The sequence below is a fragment of the Sciurus vulgaris genome (genome assembly GCF_902686455.1).
Source record: "Sciurus vulgaris genome assembly, chromosome: 4".
NCBI classification, from domain to species: domain Eukaryota; kingdom Metazoa; phylum Chordata; class Mammalia; order Rodentia; family Sciuridae; genus Sciurus; species Sciurus vulgaris.
In genome coordinates, this window is record NC_136464.1 from 55,530,553 (window position 1) to 55,554,630 (window position 24,078).

Genomic DNA, 24,078 nt, shown 5'->3' on the forward strand with positions numbered 1-24,078 from the left:
ACGGCTCTTCCAACTGAGCACCTCCTGCCCTAGCATCAGGGCAGGAGCACCTGAGGTTCTGGACAGGCCCTCACCTTGGGCAATACCTCTGTGTCCTATCCTGACCCGGCCCAGGAGGTTCTGTGCTGGGCAGTGTGTGGGGAGAAGGGCGGAGAGGAGGTGCTCTACAGTCTCACCTCAGAGTGACCTCACCTCTCCTCCACCAGAGGCTGGCTGGAGTGGCCCAGTGCCTACCTGATCTCAGGTGACTGGGTTGCTTCCCTGGCTGGAAGAGGATGCTTGCTCTGCCACTAGGAGAGGCCCAGGGCCATCTTCCGGTGGGATCACAAGGACGTGATCATGGCAGGGGACCTGGGTTATGTCCTGGCAGTCTCTGCAGCTCCCTTCCCAGAGGTGCTCCCTGGGGGACTGGGCCTGTAAAAGGTCACCTAGTAATAAATGACCCCCCTGCCCTTCCTCTCCTGTAGCCTTCCCTGCCCCAGGAACAGGGCAGAGAGCTCCCAGAGAGCTTGTGACTTGGATCAGGCCATTCGTGGGTCACCCACCCTTTCTGTTCCACTATCCCGATTCCTGACACAGCCAGATTCTGTCCTTCTCCTTCAGCCTGGGTCAGCTGTGACCTCGAGAGGGACTGGGGTACACTGAGCACAACAGCAGTGCCCTCCCACCCCTGCCAGCCCTGTTCCCTGGGTAGTCACCTCTGCCGCTCCATTCAGGCAGTCCCCTACTCAGACACTGCCTGGTTTGTCACTCAGGTAAGCGTGGAGTGAACAGCCATCTCCACCTGGCCTGGGCCAGGAATGCAGAATTAACTGGGGTGGGGACCCAGGTCCCCTCAAGTTCACACACAGTCCAGCTGGGGAGGGTAGACGAGCCCAGGAGAAAAGTCAGGTGGTTGGTACCTCAGGACCCAGAGGTCGGCAGTGGGTGGATGGACAAGAACTGGGGCTGGGGGCGGGGACGGGGGCTCCATGGTCGAGCGCCTGCCTAGCACCCGTGCGCACTGGGTTCGATCCTCAGCACCGCATAAAAAATAAATAAAGGCATTGTGTCCACCTACAACTAAAAAAAAAAAGAAAAAAAAAAAAAAAAAAAAAAAAAAAAAGACAGGGGGGCGGTGGCCCTGGAGGTAGTCCAGGCCTGCCGTGAAAGAGGGACCTGAGCTGAGTCCTGAGGGACGAGTAGAATTTGGACGAGAGGAGACCTCTGCAGCGTGCCATCGGGGCTGGGTGGAGCGCCAGAGGACAGTGCTCGGGCCTGGGTGGGGCGCGGAGGGATCGGGAGTGAGGGCTGTGGCAGCCAGGCTGTGGGGAGAGGAGTGGGTGAGGGTCTGCTGGACCCGCCCACGTCGCACGTGCGCGGGGTGACCTGGTCACCAGAGCCTGCTGTGGGCTCTCACCCGCTCCACGGGGGCTCAGGGACAGGGCGTCTCAGGACCCACTGACGCCGACTCGAGCCCATTCCAACCCGCTCAGCTCGCTGCCAGTCAGTTTTCATCTGTCCATCCACCCGTCCATCCCACCCCTGGAGCTGAGCTCCGGGCTGATGGGAGGACGGAGGGTACAAGGGCTGAAAGGCAGGAGGGTGGGGACAGATACAAAACTATGCTCGTCACGCCACCCTGCCAGGTGAGACCAAGTCTCCTTGGCTGTGCAAAGTAATAATCTCCTAAAAGTCCTGGGCAGTCGGTGCGCAGGGCTTTACACCAGATACCAAGAGGTTGAGTGGCGGGCACGCCGGCAGCCCAGGCCCCGCCCGCCGGGCCCTCTAGCTGCAGTGCCGCCCGCGGCCCCCCGGGGGCGCTGTGGGGCCCCGGAGCCGCCTGGCTCGGCCGCCCGCCGCTCACTGGCTCCGCACTCACTCGGGAGGCTGCCCCGGCCAGCTGCGCGCTCCGGCAGTGATCCTGAGCGCCCACCGCCCGCTCCGCCCCGCTGTGCCAGACGCCGCTCTGCCCCACCGTGACATGGGCGTCACCTGGGTCCCTGAGGCCGGTGGCTGGCGCTGGGGGCCCCTGCTCCTCGCTCTCTTCCTGGCTGCGTCCCGAGGTAAGGTCCCCAGGCAGCTGGGCGCTGGGAAAGAGCCCTGAGAGAGGACAGCGGGTCATGGGAGAGACACAGCAAAATAGGAGCACCCCATGAGTCTCCTCAGCCTGCTGTGACCTCCACTCTACTGCACTGAGGCTGCTGGGACCACTAGGCAGGGTGCCAAGTGCCCCATCTGGTGTTGGGCACATCTGCACACTGACAGCTGCTGAAGGAGCAGGCAAGACTGTCCCCTGAGGACTGCCTGTCCCACCCTTCCTCACCCAGAGAGCACAGGGCACAAGTAGCTTCTGCAAGACAGGGGAGGGCCAAGGTGAAGGCAGCTCTAGTGTGAGTGAGTGAATGTGACCGCCTTTTGACAGCTCTGGCATCTCCCTGCCCTTCTTGCCTCTGGGCTCCAGTACCCTGGGGACATTCCTGTCTGAACCTGGGTGGACCCTGATCAGGGAGGGCACTGTCCACTCCCAGGACAGCTCTACCCACTTGGTCCCTATTCTGAGTGTCTGAGGACCAGAATAAGGGTCAGCAAGTTCCTGACATCTGTAAGGCTGCAGCTCAGAGATCACTGTGGCTACTGGGGAGGATGTGGGACACTCTCCAAGCTCAGCAAGAGCCTCTTCTGGGTCCTTGGATGATTTGTGGCATCTCTGTGGCCTCAATATCCTAAGCTCAGACATAGAAGTCCCACACTTCCATAGTCCACCCTGTCAGGACTCCGTTAGGTGTCCTGGACAGGACTCAGGGGCTCCTGGGGGCAGGATGGGGGCCCTGGTACCCACAGCCTGGTCCCTGCTTCTTGTCTGAACAGAGTAGAGGAAGCCGAGACTCAAGGGAAGAGGGGGCTGGCAGGCAGCCTCTGGATCCAAACATGATGGGGAGGGCTGGGGGAAAGTGTGAGTCATGGAGGGAGTCAGAGGGAGGCAGGACGGAGTGGAGGGCTTGGCAGAGGGATCCAATGGGCAGGTCAGAAGAAGAGAAGGAGGGGGGACGATGGGATAAGAGGGAGAGGAGGAGACAGAGAACTGGAAGACACCCAGGAAACAAGTTGGGGTGCTTGTAGGTGGCTTGTTATCTAGCACTGGAAGGCTGGCCTGGGCCTCTGATAAGGAGGAGGGAGCCCAAGTCTGGAGGGGCCTAATCTCCAGCCTGGATATTCTTCAAGATGACACCCCAACAGGTGGGGGAGTGGGGCTTGTGGGGAGGGTGCAGTCCACACATGGTTCATGGAAGGGCACAGCTTCCAGAAGGAGCAGGGGATGGTGGTGGCAGGCAGGAAGACCTGCACCCCACCCACCCTGGGCCACCAGCTCTGCCCCCTCCCCCATGTGGCCCCATGAAGCCCTTCCTGTTTTCGTGCCCCTCCCTTGGCTGGGTTGCTCCCAGCCCCAGTTTGGGAAACCGTCTTGGGGAACAAGGGCCTGGGGACTCAGCTGCAGCACATCCAGTAATGGAGGTGTCCCCAGGGGAGCTCAGCACCCCTCACCCTATTTTGCCTCCATAGCTTGGAGCCTTCACTCCCAGAGGTCTTGGCTGCTCAAACTACTTGGTGCACCCAAGGGCCGTCTCTCCCTGGGACCAGTTCAGGGCTGCCACTGAACGGAGTCCGGAGAAGCCTCCTCTCCTTATTGGCGTGGCTCAGCACTGCCTGTAACAGGCACGCTCCTCCTACCTAGTAACCTGTGCAGTTGGGAGGGACCACACAGGGGACCTGGGCACAGCCTGATCAGCAGGGTGTTGAGAATGCTGAGTGCTGGATTGCCCTTGTGCCTGGGGAAGGGAGATGGAGGAGCTGGGGCAGGCCTCTTCTCCAGCTGGGTTAACAAGGTGCTTGGGAACTCAAGAAACATGGGAGATGCCCCTTTCATGTCCTGAGACAGGGCGGAAGGGTGGAGGGGACACCTCTAGAGCCAGCATACCCCAAAGTGCCAGCACCCCTTCTTCCCCACAGACATTCCGAGGATCGTGGAAGGTTCTATCCTTGTTCCGCTCTCACAGGCTGGCTCAGTTCCAAACTCTGGGACCAACACATTCAAGCTGTGGGGGTGTGCCGGGTTTAGGGAGGGGTGACCCCATCTTCCCCTTCATGGTAAATGAGGCTGCTTGTTGAGTAACCCCATGTGGCAAGGCTGACACAGCAGTGGTCAACTCTTAGGAAATCCATGGCCCACTGCCCAGAGGCCCTGGAGTAGAGAGAAAAAGCCTGCGTGCCAGTCTGTGGGGATGAGGGGGCATCTATCCTGTGCCAGGTGATATACCCAGGGATCAGAAAATACCAGGGGGCCCCTAGTTGAGCTGGGCTAATTGCTCCTGTTTGTCCCAAGTAGGGCACAGATTCTGTGCTGGGCCTGACCTTCCTGGGAGAGGGTGGCCCAGGAGGTGGCGCATTGCTGCCTCCATGTGGTGTATGAGATCTTTGGCCTGAGCAGGAGGAAGGATGGGAGGGCCCTCCAGGGTCCATCTGGCCTGTTGGTGGTGTTGGAGCCCCACATGCTGAGCTCGAGGGGCCAGGATTTAGGCCACCAGAGGAGGCTAAGCCAGGGGTCGTCACTGTGCTCTCAGATGCCCCGTGGGTCTCCCAGCAGTTCTGGCACGGCAGTGGCCTTCCGAGGGCAAGACTGTGGGAAGGGGAAGCGGGTGCCGCGGGTCATGTGTCCCACCCACCGCAGCTTTCCACCCACCCCTCACTTAACAGTTGGCTTTGGGAGTGTCAGGCCGAGGCTCAAATCCCAAGCGGGCCATTTGCTGCTCTGTCGCATGGGGCAAGATCCCCAGCACCCCCTTCCAAGTTACCAGTCTCCCCTCCTCAGAGGCAGCCCATGCAGAGCCGATGAGCAGACACCTTATGTGGAGGCTGAGCCTTGTGACTGCTGTATAACATGTCACCTCTCCATTTCTGGGGACCACCTGCCATTGGCTGTCTGCGGGGCCTTGCAGAGTACCCAGCACATGGGAAGGTGTGGACTGGTCTTGCCAGGACTGGACTCTCCAGAATCCTGGAGTCTGAGGATGCCCAGGCTGGGCAGTCACTCACAGACATCTAGAGGGACTTAGAGTCTGAAATGCCCCTAAAGGTTCTCCTCTTAAGGTCCTCCAGAGATGGGGACAAGCAGCTTCGAGGTGAGCCGGCCCAGGGGTTGCTTATCTCTGTGGGACCTTTTTTGTATCTCATCTCATTTGGTCCATGTGCTCACTCTGACCATCCCCAAAGACAGAGACGGTGGCCGCCATCTTGGCCATCAGCAATTCAGTAATGAGTTGTTCTGCTGCTAAGTGAGCCCCGCTCCTTTAGCCTTTTCACGTAGGATCTTATCTCCCATGGGGATCTGGGATTAAGTCCTGCCTCTGTTAGTCACTCATCGTGGGATCCCAAACACGATGGGCTCAGGGTGACTTGGTCTCAGTGATGTGGACTCCTCTCTTCTGAAGAGCAGTTCCATGCTGGTGTTTCCTGAGCCCGTTTTCTCATCCCCTTTGTGATTTTGGTTGTGTCTGCCTGCTGTCGTATCTACTTATTTTTTTCCTTTTAATCTACTCATTGTTTTGTTTAGGTAAGTAGATTTTAAAAGGAAACTTTTTATCATCGTCTTAAGTGGAAAGCCCGTATCACCTGCCATAAATAGAACAAAATCATAGAAATACATAATAGGAAAACCAAGTAGAGTTAGTAAATGCTAGCTGGAAACTTCAGTCCGGGGAAAGCTCTGAATTTGAAACCTACTGCTGTCTCTTTAACAATAATGATGATGATGATAATAAGGAAGAGGAGGAGGAGGAGGAGAGGAAATTAGCCTTTACATCGAGATGTTTTGAAAAGACATAGGTGGCATCAAACTGGGACTTTCTCTTTGATGTAATCAGGACTGAGAGAGAATTGAAAAGGGAATGACTTTCTCTCTGTATGATTCAATGTTATTCAATATCGTAAAACCAAAAGTAAAACTACCTAAGTTATAGATGCCACCAGTGAAGCTGAGCCCTCATTGGTCAGGCCATCTGTCCATCTGTGGGCAGAAGGTGGGGCCTTCGGCCAGTCCCCGGCTACCTCTGGTCTCTGGAGAATAATGGGGGGGGGGGGGGGGAGGGTGTCAGACCTCTGCAGGCCTGGGTTCAAATTCCTGCCGCAGTTTACTCGCTGCGAGTCCCTGGGCTAGCTCCAGAGCTCTCTGCGCTCCAGCCTCTACGTCTGTAAAATGGAGATGATTCCAGCACCTACCTCACAGTGGGGGGGAGCGAGTCTACATCAAAGTGCCTAGAACCACACCCGGCCCGAAGTAGCTGCTGCTGCTGCTGCTCCCACCCCGAGCCGAGCCTCCTGCTCTGACGGACAGTAGGGGTGGGGGCACTTGAACGGGAGCTCAGGGCGTCCTCACAGAGTGGCTCTGAGGGAGGCTGTGGTCCTGCTGCACACAGAGCCCCGGGGAGGTCCCGGAGTCGAGGGTGGGCTCATCCATCCCAGCCAGGCCTCTGGCCCACTGCCCAGGCCCTCCCTGGGGAGGCACACTGGCCAGGAGCCTCCAGCCCCGGATGCACGGACGGCTTCCCAAGGTGCTGGAAGTGTGGCTTCCTCCCATAGAGCCTGGCTTCCCCTTCCCGGCCTCCTTGGTCCGAAGTGAATGGACACTTCCTGCTGGGGCAGGTATCAATAAACACATCTGAGATGCCCTTTGTCCTCGCGGGCCCGAGAGCCCCCTGGGCAGACTTGCTGGCTTCAGGGCCTCAGCCTTCGCTCTGGGGCACTTCCTTTTCTAGAACCAGCAGACTCATCCTGGTCAGTCTCTGCCTCTGTTTCCCTGAGCTTTGCATCCTGACGAAGGCAGAGCCCAGCTTTTCCTGTAGCCCGTGGGCTGTTCTGGAGGACAGGGCCTGGCTGGGAGCTACAGGCAGGTCCCACATCTGCTGGGGCCTCCTGTGCGGCCAGGGACCAGTTTTCATCTAGTGCAGCACCAGCAACAGCAGGCGATTAATAAGTGTTTACTTGGCAACCCCAGCAGCTGGACAGAGTTCAGCTGTTTGGGTGGGGCCTTGGAGTCTGACTAATCAAGCTGGGGACCCACCTCCAAAGGCTGGGGTGTTGCCTTGGCGACCGTGGGTAAAGCTCATGCCTGTCAGGGAAAATACACAGGCCTGTGCACACCCACACGCGCCCACGGGGGCTCGCCAGGGGCATGCTGGGTGGAAAGAGGGGAGGGCACCGAGGCCCCTTCCCCTGTACTGGGGCAGAAGTGTTAACTAGAGGCCGAGCTCCACCCGTGGCCAGGCCCCAGCTAGAAAGTGGAGAAACAGGGCTAAATTCTGAGAACATGCCTCTGCTTTGGTCTCCTTTTAGGACCTTGCTAAATATTTGTGGAATGAAAGAATGATTTCAGTTCAGGTCTGAGGCAGTGAGTATAGGGGTCAACTTGGGGTCAGTTCTTTCTCAACAGCTAAAAGATGAGCGTCAGCTCCACCCCCTGGAGGTTGGGGGGCTCTTCCTGTCTGCAATCGGCAGAGCTGGGGTGTTTAAGGCGTGGATCTCAGTTCAGCCACATAGGGCTGTGTGGCCTTAGGCAAGTGGCTTGACATCTCTGAGTCTTTTTCCACATCCTTAAAGTAGGGATGATAATACCCATATCAGGGGGTGTTTGGAGAATTAAATGAGCTTGACAAGGGCCTAACATGTAAAAATAGTCATAAAACAACCTGGCCTGTCCCTCCGGCCCACAGAGTCCCAGATGCGCAGGTGACCTTGAAATGTGGAGTTTCTCAAAAGGAAATGAAGAGAGGGAGGCCCAGAGAAGGTGCCCAAGGTCACACGGCAAGGGCAAAGCTAAGTGGGCACCAGGACCCCAGGATCTTGCTGAGATCCAGAACTTTCCTGGCTCATAGCTCTCCTCCCCCAGGTGCGCCTGGGAGCCAAGGCCTGGTGAGGTGACTGAAGGTTCCCTCCTGGCACCGCTCAGGCCAGGGCCTGGGTCACCTTCCTGTCCCACCCGCTCTTGGCCCCCTTGGACCCGGGGGCCTTCCTCCCCACCCACTTTCCCCGGTCTCTGACAATGACCCAGGTGTCCAAAAGGATCTGCTCCTGACAATAAGCAACATCCTCCTGCCAAATAATTATAATTCCAGCCGGACGGTACACATCCCGAGAACAGGGCTGGTGCGCAGGCGCGCCCGCCCTCTCTGGGCTACGTGCTGTCAGCGGGAGCCTCGGACTCCGGACTCCGGGCGGGATGCTTCTGGCCCTCCTCCCCCGCGCCCAGGACAGAGCGCTCCCCAGTCCGCTCCTGTCTGGACTTGTGCTGGAAACCGACCACGCCCACCCTCCGCCCGCCCTGCCCAATCCGGGGCAGCTTCTCCTTTTTTTCTAAAAGGGGAAGAGGTCCTTTGGGACCCATGGGCGCATGTGTGAGGGGGGGTGGGATTGAGCAATGCCCCTTCTCCTGGGGTCTCTGTGTCCCCCTGGGGGGGTTGCAAGGAAAATCCTCCAGTGATGCAAAGTCCCTTCTCGCTGTCCTGGTGCCACGCTGGGGTCAGGAGCACCACCGCTTCGCCTTCAAGGGCTCTCAGCTGGTGCCTGGTCCCCTCCCTATTCACATGGCCTCCCCACTAAGCCCACATCTGGGCCCCACCCATCCACACCTCTGTGTACGTGGGGGCCCCAGGCTGCCACGGAGCTCGGCTTTGTGCTTCGCTTCTTGCTCTGGTCTCCACTCCTGTCTGAGCCTGAGGGTCACACGGATGGGCCTGGGCAGTCAAGCCTCCACCCTGGCTAGCTCGAGGAACCAGGAGCCTGTCACAAATTCAAATGTCCACGGAGCCGAGGAAATCTGATGAGAGGGTGAAGCAGGTGGAGGCATTAGGGAGTGGTAAGACTGTGGCAAGCGGAAAGGGGCGGCTGCTTCTTAGCTCCAGCTCACAGCTGCCTCGCGGAGAGCTGGCTTGGTGTGGCCTGATTTTCAGAGGAGTCAGTTAGGAATCAGGAATTTTCATATCAAATCCCTGAATTTTACGTGCTAGCAAAACCATCTAAAATGCGTGGAGGGTCAAATGAAATGTTTGAAGGCTGGACGTGGCCTGTGGGCTTCCAGTTTGGGGAATTTTTCCTGTGGTGTGGCATCTAATCCTGAGTCTGACTCTGGCTTTAGCGCTTACTGTGCGATTCTCAGTGAGCCACTCTGTGCGCCGGGTTTCCTCAGCCGCGGAAGGGGACCAAACACAACTGCCTCTCGGCATTGTCGGCTGCGCCGCAGCCCTAGCCTCGCACACAACACGGGCTATTCTTGTTACAGTGTAAACTGAATCCTGCTTTACCTGAAGCCTGCCATGTTCCAGGCTCTGAGTTCACACCCTCTGGAATTTACAGTCAAATCGGTTTCCTTCCTGGGTCTGTAAATGAGAGGAGGGTCTTTCCAAAGAAATTCTGAAGTCTCTGTTCACCCTGGCAATGACTTCCAAAAGGCTGGCTCCATTTTTAGGCAGAGCAAGAGAAGGCCCTGGTATATCTGTTTTCCTTACCTTCTGGATCTACTCTACTCCTGCAGATGTACGCTTTGGGACCATGGCTTTGCTGTTTCCTGATACTCTCCTTTATTTACTTATTTATTTATTCATTTATTTATTTTTGGTACCTGGGATTGAACCCAGGGGTGCTTAACCACTGAGCCACATCCCCAGCCCTTTTTTTATATTTTACTTAGAGACGGGGTCTTGCCGAGTTGCTTAGGGCCTCACTAAGTTGCTGAGGCTGGCTTTGAACTTATGATCCTCCTGCCTCAGCCTCCTGAGCCACTGGGATTATAGGTGTGCACCACCAGGCCCAGCGATGATACTCTCCTTTAAATACACAAGCACTCCAGGATTGGATCACAAACCATTATCAGTCATTCACACTGTAGTAGGAAAAAATTTGAAGCTGGATTCTCCATTCCATTTTCCCCCCACTCCTAGGAAATGGGTCTTGAGTTGAATCAGAGAACTATCTAGCTCACCTGTAATTAAGCACCAGAACACTCCATGTAAATTATCGCTAATCCTCCACTCAAGTCAGCCAGGGAGATGTTTCCATTTCTGCTTTCCAGTGAGGACTCTGAGGCTCAGAGCCATGGCTACTGGACTCCAGGGCAGCTGGTCTCACTCCAAAAGCCACGCAGGCTGCCTCTCTCTTGAGTGGGCAAGGCTTTGGTTTTTCTGGGGTAGTGCCCCCAGCCTGCTGCTGAGGGTGCTGGGGTCTAGGGGCTGGGAGGGGGCGCCTGGAGGAGGAGGCTGTGTGACCTTGGGTCCTGGCTGGGGCAGTGAAAGCACGTATTTGTTTGAACCTATTTCCAAACCCTTCTTCCCTGTCTGCTGAGCCTACAGCCCCTGGGATGTCAGATGAAAATGACAACAGCCCCTGTGGTGCAATACCGGCAGCGACCCTTCCTGTGTCTGCAGAGGGCGGCACTCCCTCCCCCCGCCCGCCTCAGCCCTGTGCTGGAGCTAGTGTGTTTCTCACTGTGCAGACGAGGAAACCGAGACTCAGACAGCTAGACAGAGGAGCAAGCCTCTTCCCCAGTATTCTGTTGTCAAAAGCCAGTGTTTCGGGGGTTGACATACTTAAATACTGGAGAAATGGGGTAAGGTCAAGAGGACCAGGATTGCTTATTGGAAAAAAAAAAAATTAGACGATGGTTCTAAGGGCAAGAGGGCGGCAGAGGCGTGGATGAGCTGACCTGCTGTGCATTCCTCGTCCCTGTCCCTCAGTCACCTTGGGTTTTCCGGCTTCCTTTGCAGCCTTGCTTCAGGCTCTTTCTACTTGCTAAATCCTACCTGTCCATCAAGTCCAAAGACCCTCCCTCCTTTCATAAGTGCCCTGACCAGCACCCTGATCCCCGGAAGGCTGTTGCCTTTGTCCGCGGGGTCCCTGTGTCAGGAATGCAGGCCTGCCTGTCGGCGAGGCCATTGGCTCCCTGTGTTTGGCATCAGGTGAAGGGCAGCACCTGACATGGCCTTGCACATAATACGTGCCCACTGGGGAGGAGATGGGAAGGGGCAGAGGGGCTGATGGCCCCCAGCAGGGTAGCATGTAGCAGTGCTGGGCATCAAAGCTGGCAGTGCAGGGCCACCCTGGGCAAAGCCACCAGGAGGGGATACATCCTGGCTGCCTTGGATCTCTCCTCTCTTGGTCCCCCTCCCAGGGCTGCCCCCAGCTGGCTGGGCTCGTGTGGCTCCTTCCACGAGGCTGGGGTGCATTCTGTACCAATGGAGAAGCAAGGCTGGAGGATTGGTGCTCTCAGGCAGGTGACTGGGTGTCCTTTCTCTGAGCAGGTCTGGTGGCAGCCTTCAAGGTGGCCACGCCATATTCCCTGTACATGTGTCCCGAGGGACAGAACGTCACCCTCACCTGCAGGCTCTTGGGCCCTGTGTCCAAAGGGCACGACGTGACCTTCTACAAGACGTGGTACCGCAGCTCGCGGGGTGAGGTCCAAGTCTGCTCGGAGCACCGACCCATCCGCAACCTCACGTTGCAGAACCTTCGCCTGCACCACTGGGACCACCACACCACCAACGGCAGCCAGGACCTGGCCCAGAGCCGCGGGGTGGCGTCAGCCTCCGACCACCACGGCAACTTCTCCATCACCTTGAGCAACCTGACCCTGGGGGACAGCGGCCTCTACTGTTGCCTGGTGGTGGAGATCAGGCACCACCACCCGGAACACAGGGTCCACGGGGCCATGGAGCTGCAGGTGCAGAGAGGTGAGGGCCGGCTGCGCGCGGCCTGGGGCGTGTGCTGCGGCAGGCGACCTGCTGGGTGGTGGGACTCCATGGCGACACTGGCCCTGCAGCGGGTGTGGGCAGGAGGAGTGGCTGTGTGTGGGCGTGGATGTGTGGTTAGCCGGTGTGATGGAGGGGGAGGGGGCGTCTGTGGCTTTTCATGTGCATACACCTGGGCTGGCAGGGTGACTGCACGGTGGCGGTGGCATGGAGGGTTTAGGCACTGGCATGACTGACAGGTGCCCTGGTGTGAGCTGGTGGCTGGCTAAGCGGCTGTGTGTGTGTCTGTGTGCGTGTCCAGCTAAGAAGGCAAGGGCTGGAGACTGGATAGAAGCGTGGGTGCCCACAGGTGCCCTCTTGCCCCTGGGGGTGGCATGAGAATGAGCAGGGTATGAACTTGCAGCTGGCGTACCCGTGACACATGCGAGGGGCACGCGGGCTTCGTGGGCCTCCCTGGCCTTTTGGGAGTGACGCTCAGCTGACGGCCCTTCTTTTTGCTCCTACAGGCAAAGACAGTCCATCCAAATGCATCCTGTATCCATCCTCCCCCGGGGAGAGCGAAAGTAAGACCACCCTCGCGTCCCCCGAGAGTCCTCTGCTTTCTGTCCGCATCCGCAGCCCAGGCCTGGCTCTGAACTCTGACCTCATTTCCTCGTGCACAGGGATCACGCTTTCCTCCCTGTGCCTCCCAGACCTTTTGCTTCCTCCTTGGCTGCGACCCCAGGAGCCGGTCCCCTTTTCAGCTGCTTCATGTTCCCCGCAGCCTCTGTGACTCAGGCCTCACCATTTCCACTCCACATACACAGAAATGGAGGCCCAGAGAGGTGCCACAATTTGCCCAAACACACAGCCCGGAGTAGCACAGCTGGAATTTGGCTACAAGTCTGCTTAGCTTTGCTCACGTCCCCTCCTTCCCACCTTGGGGGCGGAGGCCGGATGTGCAGGGCAGTGAGTGACTGTCAGATGCAGTGTTGCCCTCAGGGTAGGGGACACTACTGTCATGGGTGACCGAGCACCCAGAGGTCAGGTGAGAAAGCCCAGCAGCCTGGAGACAGCAGGTAAGGGGACACATCTTAGAGATACTCTTCGAAGAGGAGAGGGCTGTGGCTTCCATAGCCTCTGGCCACCCAGCATTCAGCAGGAAGCCTGTGTGGACCTGCCCCTGCCTAGGACCCAGAGATACAGAAGGGAACACTGTGTCCCTGGCCTCCAGGTGGACGTGCATGAGGGCATAAGCCAGAAGGGGGACAGCTACACTTCAGCCCCCAGGCAAACCCCAGCTCAAAGGCGGTGGTAACTGTTTACTCAAGCGACTCATTTTTTCTTTTTCTTTTCCTTTTTTTTTTTTCCCTCAGTACCAGGGAGTGAACTCAGGGGCTAACCGCTGAGCCACATCCCCATCCCTTTTTATTTATTTACTTTTTTAATCTCAAGAGGGGGGTCTCATTAAGTTGTTTAGGACCTCACTAAGTTGCTGAGGCTGGCCTTGAACTCTCTAGCCTCCTGCCTCAGCCTCCCCAGTTGCTGGGATTACAGGTGTATGCCACCATGCCTGGCTTCAAACTACCCATTTTTTTTCCAGCCAACAAAGAGAGCGTCCAGGAGCAAAAATTAGAACATGCACTTCGGGCTGAGTTAGACCTGTGTGGACAGGGGCCCAGCCCCTCTCCTGGCACACGGCAGAGCTCGAGTGTCACCTCAGTACCAAACCACCCCTGCCGTCCTCACTTCCCCCGAGTGGCCACTTTCTGGGGCAGCTGCTCAGGACTGTGTGCATGGGACCGGTGGCCAACCAGTGGGGCGTGAGTGGCATTCACTTCCCCACGGCTCCTTCGCTCTGAGTAGACACCCCGGTCCCACTTCTTCCTCCACAAGCTCTCGTGGCGCCGAGGGGCCCTTCGCAGACGCCACGGCTGCCCCGGGGCCACGGCCGCAGACACCCAGCCTCAGGCAGGCGAGGGGTCCTGCTCCTGCTCTCCGACCCAGAGCTGAGAGGAAAGGTCAGAGTGCTCGATTCTGGTCACACAGCTGCCTGCAGGCCACCACCTTCCCCTGGGTCTACGTGACTTGCTGAAAATAAGCTGTCTGATTTCAGTCTGGGGGACAGAGGGAATGCTGAGGGGGTGAAGCTGGAGAGGGAGCGGAGGCTGGGATCATTTCTCCTGACCCAGAGGCGCGCAGGGAAAGGAAGGTGTCTGGGAGGTCCCAGGACACCCGGCAGAACTTGAACTTGACTTCCAAAAGCAGGCCAGGCTTCTGTGGCTGGCACCTTGTCCTGGGGTGTTGATGTTTTCATCCCTGTCCAACTCTTCAGACACAATGAAGCCTCGCTCCCCAGGGGGACATGTTTGTTTCTGTCACAGCTCTTGAGGGCAGGGGATGATGACTTTGAGGACTCCCAAAGTTCCCCCTTCCAGACTCTTGGTTTAGCAACCTATACAGTGGGCACTAAGACTGACTTCCGGGTGAGAAGCCACTTGACCTTGCGTGGGGGTCGGGTGTGGGGCTCTGAGCAGCTCTGCCCCTCTCTGGGTACCAATTTCAAACTAAGCAATGGGAGCAGCTGTGCTCTTGTCCTTCTGACAGTGAGGCAACAGGGTCAGACAAGGGGCTGTGTCGGGGTGGAAAACTCTCGTGCCCCCAGGTCCGTGGAGCTGGTGAGTAAGACAGCAGGGCAGGGTGGGGACTGCGCAGCGGTCTGCGTGTCAGGATGGGAGCCCAGTGTTGCCAGAGCCGCTGAGTTTTCAGGCAGTCAGACACCAGGTTGTATATGAACTCTCTCAATTTTAAAACATTGGTAACTAGTAACACTGTGCGCACTGTGGTTGCAACCTGAGTCCCTTCTGGGGAAGGCCGTGGGGTGAAATGGTTAAGAACGCGGATCCTGAACCAGCCCCATTGCTTAACCTCTCTGTGCCTTCGTTTTTTCATATGCCAAGTGAAGAAGATTCAAACAGTGCTTACTTCCCAGGCTTTTTCTGAGACTAAAATGAGGTATTACATATGAAGTGCTTTTGCCTGGCACATAGTAGGTGCCCTATAGGTGTGGCTATTGTTACTTCTGGATGCCTAACTTCCAAGTCAACTCATCCATCCCCCTGCGCCAAGGCAGGGTGGCAAGCAGATGGCAGCAGGCAGATTGTTCTAGAGCCATGTGCCTGGTGACCTGTCACTGCTCGAGGGCCCAGGGCTGGATGCTGGGTGCTGCTCTCCACGGTTGCTTCCCTTTGGCAAGAGGCCAGTCCCTGCTCTAAGACAGGTGCTGCTCAGCAGCCTCTGCCCCTGGTCAGCTGGCAAACCTTCTAGCCAAGAAGTTCTTAAGTTTTCCTTCTCTAGCTGTAGCCTAAGGCTCTAAATGTCATCCCTGGGTGCGGGAATAGCTAGACTCTGACGTAAGTGGAAGTACAAGTCACCTGAGTGGGGAGGAGGTCCCAGGAGACGGGGACAGGGACTGGGGAAGGTGGAGCCCATGTGGCTGCCACGCTGCCCAGAAGCTGCTGTTCTTCACTGAGCCCGGGAAAGGGGCTCCGCGCCCTCTCTGCTGCTCTCCACGCCCCAGCTCGGCAGGACGTGCTTTATCTGCCCTCCTCCAACCTCCTCCTGGGGGACCCAGCTGTCCCACCCTCTGAAGCCGAACTCTGTCCTCCGTGTGGACACCAGGAGAAGCCTGGCAGGCCCTCCCTCCCGCCCTGCCCTGCTGCTGTGGGGGCCTGGCGTTCGCCCTAGTGAGGGGTTGGCAACCGCCTCTGCTGGAGCCTTATCACCTCCCCAGGATGAGCCTGACACTGGTTCAGTGACCAAGCACCCCCAGTGATGCTGGCCCAGCACTGGTGGTACATGGGGAGAGGGGTGGGGAACCGGGGCCAGGCTGGGCTCTGCAGAGATGCCCACGACTCCAGAGGGCAGCTGGGCCCACATGCCCATCCCCAGAGCCCCTCTCCAGCCTCAATTCTCAGCCCAGGTTCTAAGAAAAACTCAGGTTTTCAATGCTGATCTCCTGAGGGGCCCTCCACTTGGGGAGCCTCCCAGGCAGAGAGTCTGTGAGCACCTGGTGGACCACACTAAGTGTTGCTTAGTAACGGGCGGGGGAGCCATGCTTTGGTGACCAGAAGACAGTGCTTTGCAGCCAGCTCCTTAGACATCGCCCACCCTGAGGTCCTTTGATGGGGTTTGGAAACAGGAACGGCCTGAGTTACCGAATGCTTTTACTTTCAATATTCCACGTTAAGATGCAGCCTGGCTAAAGTCTGCAGGGAGCCTGCTTTAATGTGGAGCGGAACTTGTTTGGTAATGAGCCCAGCAACTGTTCCTGTACGGAAGAGTGCTTCTAAAGTGCTTGAAAACGGTTTGTTCTCTTCTGCCAAGTGAACAAACCCCCGGCAAGCTTGTTTACACTGCTGGGTTGTTTGGCCATACAATGAAATTTAAAAAAAAAAAAAGCATGGCCTGTATTCCCAAATAAAATCCAAAGGCAATACTGAGGTCCCAGCCTCCCTGCCTCCCCTCAAGCTCTCTGGGGGAAGCTGCACTGCCACGAGGTCTCGGCCGTCTTTGGTCAAGGGAAGGGAGCAAAGTGGGAAGGAAGTGCATTTATGCCGGTCGGTCAGTCGTGGTTCTTGGGCTCATGTTCCTAGCAGCACCCCTCCAGTCAGCAGCTGGACCAAAAGAAATCTCCCCTCCCCATGCCGCTGGGCTTGCGGTGCCGCAGAGCCTTCTTGGAGGGCAATTTAGTAATCGCCTGAAGAAAACTCCCAGGCCACCCTCTGGCTTAGGATTTCGCTAGGAAGGCATGTGTTCAGAGGCACCTTCCTGGCGGCCAGGGATGCCAGCCTCAGAAGGCCTCACTGCAAAACCAACAGGCAGCTGACACGCCCACCAGGAGGACGTGGTCCTATAAACTGGGGGGAGCCATGTGCGATAGAGCCTGAGCAGATGGGGTGGGTCTCCATTCTCACAGAGAGATGCTCCAGCGCTGATCAGCGGACAGCAATGGTCCTACGATCCCGTATCTGCTGCCTACGCAGGCAGTGGCGCTAGACGGACAGACGAGGGCCGTGGAGCTCGAGAGGGAGGAAGACATTTCTGAATTTTTTTTTCTTTCTTTCTTTTTTTTTTTTGGTGACTTAAAAAGCTCAGTGTTCAAAAACGTCAGACAGGGATGAACATCTTTCTAAGTTCTTGTTCCAGTTTATTTCCCCCCATGATTTGTGTGCATGAGACCAAGAGGTGGGGCTTCCTGGGATCCCCACCAGAGCTAAGGGGTCCCTCGATGGGGGGGGGATTTTTATTTTTATTATGGTAAGACACCTATGACATAAAGTTTGCCATTTTAACCCTCTTTAAGGGGACAATTCAATGCCATGCAACTGAATTACATTCTCAGTACTGTGGGACCATCATCTCTATTTCTAAAACTTTTTCATTGCAAGGGCTTCTTTTGACCTTGAACTCTGTGGAACAGTGTCTGTGAAAGGCCTACTTCCCTTTTTATTTTTTGGTACTGGGAATTGAACCTAGGGGCGCTTAACCACTGAGACCCAGCCCCAGCCCTTTTTTGTATTTTATTAGAGACAGGTCTCATAAGTTGCTTAGGGCCTCACTAAGTTGCTGAGGCTGGCTTTGAGCTAACCGTCCTCCTGCCTCAGCCTCCTGAGCCGCTGGGATGGCAGGCATGCGTCACTGCGCCCAGCCCCGCTTCCTTGGGCACAACCTGTGGCCCAGGGTGGTCCAGCTCTCCCTCGTGGGCGGGTCTGTTCTCTCTTCCCTGGAGCTGCCTCAGCTGCCCCAGGCCTGGTTTCTCTGTGCTCTGGACCCACCTTGGGGATCGCTGTAACTTTGAAAGGAGGTTCTCAGACCCCCTGGGCCTCTGCAGGTCACGGAGTTGCTGGGTCCCCCTGCTGCCCAGCCTTTCCTCTCTGGGCCTCAGTTTCCCTTTGGGGGAGCAGTGGGGATGGGGCCTCACCTTGGCCGCCTCTCTGCCCTTACAGACATCACGGCTGCAGCCCTGGCTACGGGCGCCTGCATCGTGGGGATCCTCTGCCTGCCGCTCATCCTGCTCCTGGTCTACAAGCAGAGGCAGGCCGCCTCCCACCGCCGTGAGTACCTGCCCACGGGGGCCTGGGGTTTCCAAGGTGCCAGGCGGGCGTGTTCCTTTCCCTTCCTTGGCTGGGCTCCTTGGTTGAGAGAGGAGGAAACCCAGGCACATGTTTTCTGGGGCCTGAGTGCCTGCCAGGTACTTAGGCTCCCAGGCCGTGCTGGCTTGGCGCTCACCAAAAACTCTGCTGAATGAATGAGTAATCAATCACAGGGAGTAACTAGAGGAGCTCGTATTGATTTTGAAAAATGGCATCACTCAGAGATCCTCGGGGACCTACTTTAATGCATGGATGGGTTTATTTTATAATTAGTAGTAATTTCTGGGACAAAAATGAGTTTTGGAGTATCAGAAGTGGGAGGGGACTTTGAGGTGACCTTGGCTAAGCCCTTCCCTTTCACAGAGGAGAAGCCTGGGAGCAATGAATTAAAGAATTACCAAAGCTGGGCATGGTGGTGCATGCCTATAATCCAGCAGCTCAGGAGGCTAGGGCAGGAGGATCGAGAGTTCAAAGCCAGCCTCAGCCTCTTAGCGAGGCCCTAAGCAACTCAGCGAGACCCGGTCTCTAAATCAAATACAAGAAAGGGCTGGGGATGTGGTCAGTGGTTGAATGCCCCTGGGTTCAATCCCTGGTACCAAAATAAAAAAAAGAAGAAGTAAACAAGTGTTACCTAACAATGAGGGCAGAGCTGGGACTTAGCCTTGGAATTTTGCACCCTTGCTCTTTCTAAGGTACGTAATTTGACCATATCATCCAAATGCTCATCAGAGCCAACAAACCAGCAAATGGGGCTGCTGTGCCCCACTCTGTGCCAGGCCTGTTACCACCTTCCCTTACTCAGTCCACAGAACAACCCCTAGACCTTGGTACCACCATTGTTTTTGCTCACACATGTTTTTTCCGTGAGCAAATCAAGGCTCAGAGAGGTTGTGTCTTTCCTAAGGAACCACACAGCAAATAAGTGGGGGAGCCAGGCTTCAAGGTCATGGCCTCAAACACCTTTTATATCCCTGTTCTGGGTAACAGTGTCCCTTCTCTCCCCTGACCCTGCTGGGAGCCTCGGCCAGCCTCAGTCCTCGGAGAGCAGGAGGGTGGAGGCTTCTGCCTTTGCAATGCCTCCCAGCTACCTCCCCTCTGCCTGGATGCAGAAGGTACCTGAGGGTGGACTGCTGCCATCAGGTCACCTTCAGCTGGAGATCTCTCCCTGTCCTCCCTTCCGGAGGCCCTGCCTGGAGCCCCAGGGTGGATCACCTGGCGACTGGGACTGCCTCTCTCTTACTCTCAGGATTTCCCTTTTCCCCTAACACCTATGCAGCCTCCTGACAGGGAGGCCCAGGGCTGGCGTTGGGTGGCACAGGATTGGGGCCTGAGTGGAAGAGGAGCCCAGCAGGCCAGGGTGGCTGCAGGGCTGCCTTAAGCCGCTGCCTTCCCCTGTTGCCCTTCCGTGGGCGGGGAGGGGTGAGGACAGAGACCGCCCAGCTTGGCGTGGCTCCCAGAGAGCGCCTGTCCCTTCCCTGCAGACCACAGCGCTGCCTGCCTCTCATGCGGTCAGAAGAGGGCACGGGAACTGGAAAGCAGACGCACTCTGGGATGCTGGCTGGGTAGGGTGGGGTCGTGCTCCTCTCTGTTGCCCCCCTTCCGCACAGGGGTCCTGTGTGCCCACGTATGGGGTCGGGGGTAGCTGGGGCAAGGAGAATCAGAGAAGGGACAGCCCTGGGCCAGAATGCCATGGGGGTGTCCTGAGGACAGAGTGGGGAGGGGACTGGGGCGTCACCAGTACCTGCTGCTCCACACCTGGACACCTTCAGTCCAGGTCTGGCCGTTGGCACTTCCTAGGAGGGTCCTGGTCTGCACCAGGAAGGCAGAGGTGAACTGGACTGAAAAGGGGTGTGCGGGCACAGTGGACTGGGGAGGGTATGCTGCCCACCCCCATGGCACGCGCATCCCCTGAAACTCAACAAGCTCTGTTCTGTGACAGGCAGCTCCTCTCTAGCCTCTTCTTCCAGAAAGGCAGAAAACAATTTATCTTCTAATAAAAACACTTTGAGGCCGGTCCCCTCTCCATCCCAAAAGAAAATAAAAAGAGAATAAAGAATCGTCGTATGATTTCAGACTTAGGGACAGAGACAAGAGATAACAGAGGGGGACAACCCTAGAGAGTCCAGACACCAGGAGGAGAGGCAGCGTGGCTTGATATAGGCGTCCCGGGAAGAGAAAGCACCTGGGAAATCCCAGGGTGCAGGCGGAGCTGGTCAGAGCAGGCAGGCCGCGGGCCAGGGGAGCTCAGTGTGCTCTGGGCAAGGAGCTGCCTGGGCCCTGGCCAGGAGCGGGTGCTGGGGACTGAGCCCCACTCGGGTAAAAACAGCAAGACGGGGTGGGGGGCCCTGAGCAGGATGGTGTTCTGGGTGTGGCTTCCTATCTGGCCTTAGACCACAACTCGGTTTCCCCAGCTCTAAAGTGGGACTAGCATCCTTACCCCAGAGGGTGGAGGAAAGGATGAGAGCAGGCGACCATGCTGGGCGCCCGCCAGGAGCCTGTCACACAGAGTCACCCCGTAAACAGGGCCGTGGTTCTGGCCGATTTTCGGAACCCTTGTGAAACTTCCCAGTTTGTCCTGCAGTGGCGCCCCTCCCCCACAGCTGTTTCCCCATAGTGGCAGTAAGTCTCCTCAGAGTGAGGACCCGCAGGAGACCCTGGCGAGCTGCAAGAAGGAGGGAAGTTAAGCCTCCTGCTTCTAGTTGGTGGCCACTTTGGGGGTTGGAGACCCAAGAGTGAGGCAAGGCAGTGACAGCTCTGTGTGGCTGGGACGTGGGGTGCTCAGACCCCTGAAGCTTCCTCTAATAGATGTCACCTCTGTTAGGTGACGTGGAGGATGAGGCAGAGAGAACCAGGAACCCTCTAATTAGGAACTGACCTTGAATACTCCACCCAGTAAGTCCAGTAAGCCAAGGTTCAAGACCAGAAGGGGACAAATGTCCAAACAGGAAACCACAGTTAGCAAACTCAGGAGCCAGGCCTTGGTGGACGTTCCAATCTGAAGGTCTGACACTGTAAGCCAAGCCATAGGAGGCAGGGTTGGTCGCCTCTGCTTTCCTGGTGGTGAATGTTGTCTCCCACATTTGGAATTCCAGCCTGTTTCACGTTTAGTCAAAATGGGCCATTCACTGGGGCCCACCTGCTGGACATACACGTGGGCCTCCTGAGTGAATAGAAGTGGAATCTGGGCCAGGCAGGAGCCTGCCCGGGCACTGTCCTAGAGTTCCCAGAGGCCATCCGCCATCAGGGCAACCTTCCTTTCTGTGACCAGCTTCTCTGTCTGTCCCTAGGTGCCCAGGAGTTGGTGCGAATGGACAGGTAAGGCTCATGCAGACTTTTCTGAGAAAACTCCCCTCGGTCAGCTGTCAGGGAAGGGAGACCTCTGTGCTCCTGGCACAGCTGGTCAGGGGCGGATCTGCCACCTGCTACTGCTGCTGCATCTGTACTGGCTGGCTGTCCTCCCCACCCCTCACCCAGCGGGCTGAGCCTTGACTCTGCTTGAAAGTGCTGAGCAGCCACCTTCTGGGCCCTGGTGGTCTGCCCGGGAGGGGAGGAAGCAGCTGACACTAAACATGCAAAGGAGGCCAGCAGGCCCGGTCCAGCCCCACACCTGGAGCCAGGTGGTTCCTCCCCACGGGGCCTCCAACAGCCAGCGGTGGGGCTGCTCAGGCAGGAGTGCAGACACTGGAGGGCCCAGGTGGACGGCAGCTCAGGGATGGGCGGGTTGCGAGTGGCTCTGGGCAGGACGCTGGGCCTGGAAGCTGGGCCCAGGAATGAGCCCGGTTCAGGAGCTTGGCCCCCAGTCCTACGACACAGAACCCAGAGCTCCTCTGTGTTTGAAAGGGACAATTTCCAAGACAGGTCAGCAGAGTCCTGTGAGTGATCCTGCTGGAACCTCAGAGCTGAGGGCCTTCACAGGGTGTCCTCTTCCCATCTCAGAGAACCCTCCTCTCAGCCCAAACAAGCTTTGGGGACATTCAATCCTAATGCCATTAACCATTCAGACCCAAGAGAAACGTGACCCCAAATCCTGAGGCAGGTGTTTTGGAGGTGCTTCTGCCTGTGTCCACCTGAAGGTCGGACCACAGGAGGGACTGTGATCAGTTCTGGTGGCTGCCCTGAGGCCTGCAGCTCAGGCAGGTGGGAGAGGGCACACACCATTTCCCTGTGGCCTGGCTCCTGCTCACCGGAGAGGCTGCTGAGGCTTGGGCGAGGGGGAAGGAGGAGAGGAAAGGGGACAGCAGGAAGGGCAGAGCAGCAGGTACTGAGCAGCAGGTGACCTTCCATTCTGCTTCGCTGGCAGCAACACCCAAGGAATCGAAAATCCTGGCTTTGAGGCCTCTCCACCCGCCCAGGGGATGCCTGAGGCCAAGGCCAGGCCCCCGCTGTCCTACATGGCCCAGCGTCAGCCTTCTGAGTCTGGACGGCACCTGCTCTCCGAGCCCAGCACTCCCCTGTCTCCTCCTGGCCCTGGGGACGTCTTCTTCCCGTCCCTGGGTAAGTGCTTTCTGACCTTTCCAGCATCTTGACCTGTAAAGGTCAGGACCCCAAGGTCTATAGGGCGCCCTCCCCGGGAAGTCCTCACAGCTCCATGGTACGGGTTGGGGGCTGAAGGACAGAGCAGCGCCCCCTTTCATTTGGCCTGTTTTCCTTCACAGATCCCGTTCCTGACTCTCCAAACTTCGAGGCCATCTAGCCCAGCGGGCGGCAGAGGCTGGGTCTGGGGCAGGTGCAGCTGAGCCAGGGCTGGCCCTGTGAGTGTCCTCGGCCCCCCCTCCTGCTCTGAGCCCAGACTCTGCTTTACCCCCAACGCCTGGACCCTCCGCCACTCTGGATGCTATGTGAGGGAGGGGAGAAGGTGCTGGACCTCTCACTCCTGTCCAAGGATGTTGGAGTGCGGATTCTTCCAGAGACCTGAAATCACTAGATGCCAAATGATCCAGAACTTCCAGTTCTGCAGCAGCCTCTTGCCCAGGGATAGGAGTCTTGGGACCTGGTGGCATGGAGGGGCTGAGGTGGGCACTGGCCTGGTCTCCTCAGTGGCTCCGGCCCAGGCATGAGATGCAGGACATGCTGTGGAGAGATGCTGGCCCACGGTGGCTGGCCTGGCTCCCTGTCTGACCTGAGGCTGGTGCTCTGTGGACCTCACTCTCTGCACCCCTGGGGCTCTGGGGCCGAGCTGCCCCTCCCCCATCACTGGAACTTCCCCAGCTCCTCCCACCAGCGGAGTCACTGAGGATCTGTCAACAGGTTAAGTGCATCCAGGGCTCCCACTGCTGCGCTGGGTCCTCAAAGGCCCCCAAATGGGAAGTGCGTGCTGGGGCCGAGTGGTCACTGTGAGCCCACTGGTGTCTTGAGCAATTCGAGGCTGGGCCAGAGGTTGCGCCACTCATCACAGATGACGGCAAGGGAGGGAGGGTGGGGCCTTTTGGGAATGTGAGTGGAGCAGGACCCCTCCCTGCCCTCCCTGTCCCTTGTTCCCACTGCTCAGCATGGTCAGTAGCAAGGGTGTCCTTACTGGGATATTTTTGAGTGTGAAAAGGGGGTGCTATTAAAAGGACATGGGCAACAGGTGCAAACCCCGTGGATGGACTGGGGACACCGGTTTAAAAACCCTTTGCTTCCGGGATCCCTGGGGCCTGGGGGCCGCGCCCCTGCATGCGGTCTCCTGCTGCATGCCATGAGTGCCGCTGTCCAGTGGGAGGGCAGGAGGGGACAGAGAAGATCGCTCTGCTCAGCTTACATCTTCCGTGTCTGGCAGGATCTGGGTTTTTTTGAAGGGGCGGGAGAGGTGCCAGGGATTGAATCCAGGGGTACTTTTACAACAGAGCCACATCCCCAGTCCTTTTTTTTTTTTAATAGATCTTTAAAATTTAGAGATGGGGTCTCGCTGAGTTGCTTAGGGCCTCAATAAGTGGCTGAGGCTGGCTTTGAACTTGAGATGCTCCTGCCTCAGCCTCCCGAGCTGCTGGGATTACGGGAGTGGGCCGCTGCTCCCTGCTGGTTTTTTGGTTTATTTTTTTAATACGTGCATACACGGGAAGTCCTGTGTGGAACAAAGGGGAGTCCTTTGAAGGATTTTAAAGCACAGGAGTAGCGGAAAGAGGTCACTCTGGGATAGAACAGGGTCGGCGGTGCCTGAAAGGAGGGAGGAGGTAGATTGCGCTGAGCAAATG

General features: G+C 57.4%; 2 protein-coding genes across 5 annotated transcripts in view; one reads left to right on the forward strand and one right to left on the reverse strand.

The window, feature by feature from the left end:
• The window catches only part of CDH23 (cadherin related 23), a 391,248-nt gene that overhangs the window by 36,364 nt on the left and 330,806 nt on the right, over positions 1-24,078 (reverse strand). The window lies entirely within an intron of this gene.
• VSIR (V-set immunoregulatory receptor) lies at positions 1,865-23,485 on the forward strand. Of its 2 annotated transcripts, XM_079137125.1 has the most exons (7): positions 1,868-2,045; positions 11,325-11,753; positions 12,278-12,334; positions 17,759-17,866; positions 21,193-21,220; positions 22,206-22,399; positions 22,561-23,485. In XM_079137125.1, exons 1-7 carry the CDS (start codon positions 1,964-1,966, stop codon positions 22,596-22,598), a joined length of 936 nt encoding a protein of 311 aa, XP_078993251.1. In that variant the 5' UTR covers positions 1,868-1,963; the 3' UTR covers positions 22,599-23,485. The 2 variants fall into 2 exon arrangements, with proteins under 2 accessions (XP_078993252.1, XP_078993251.1); XM_079137126.1 differs by lacking the exon at positions 17,759-17,866 and having other exon boundaries at positions 1,865-2,045.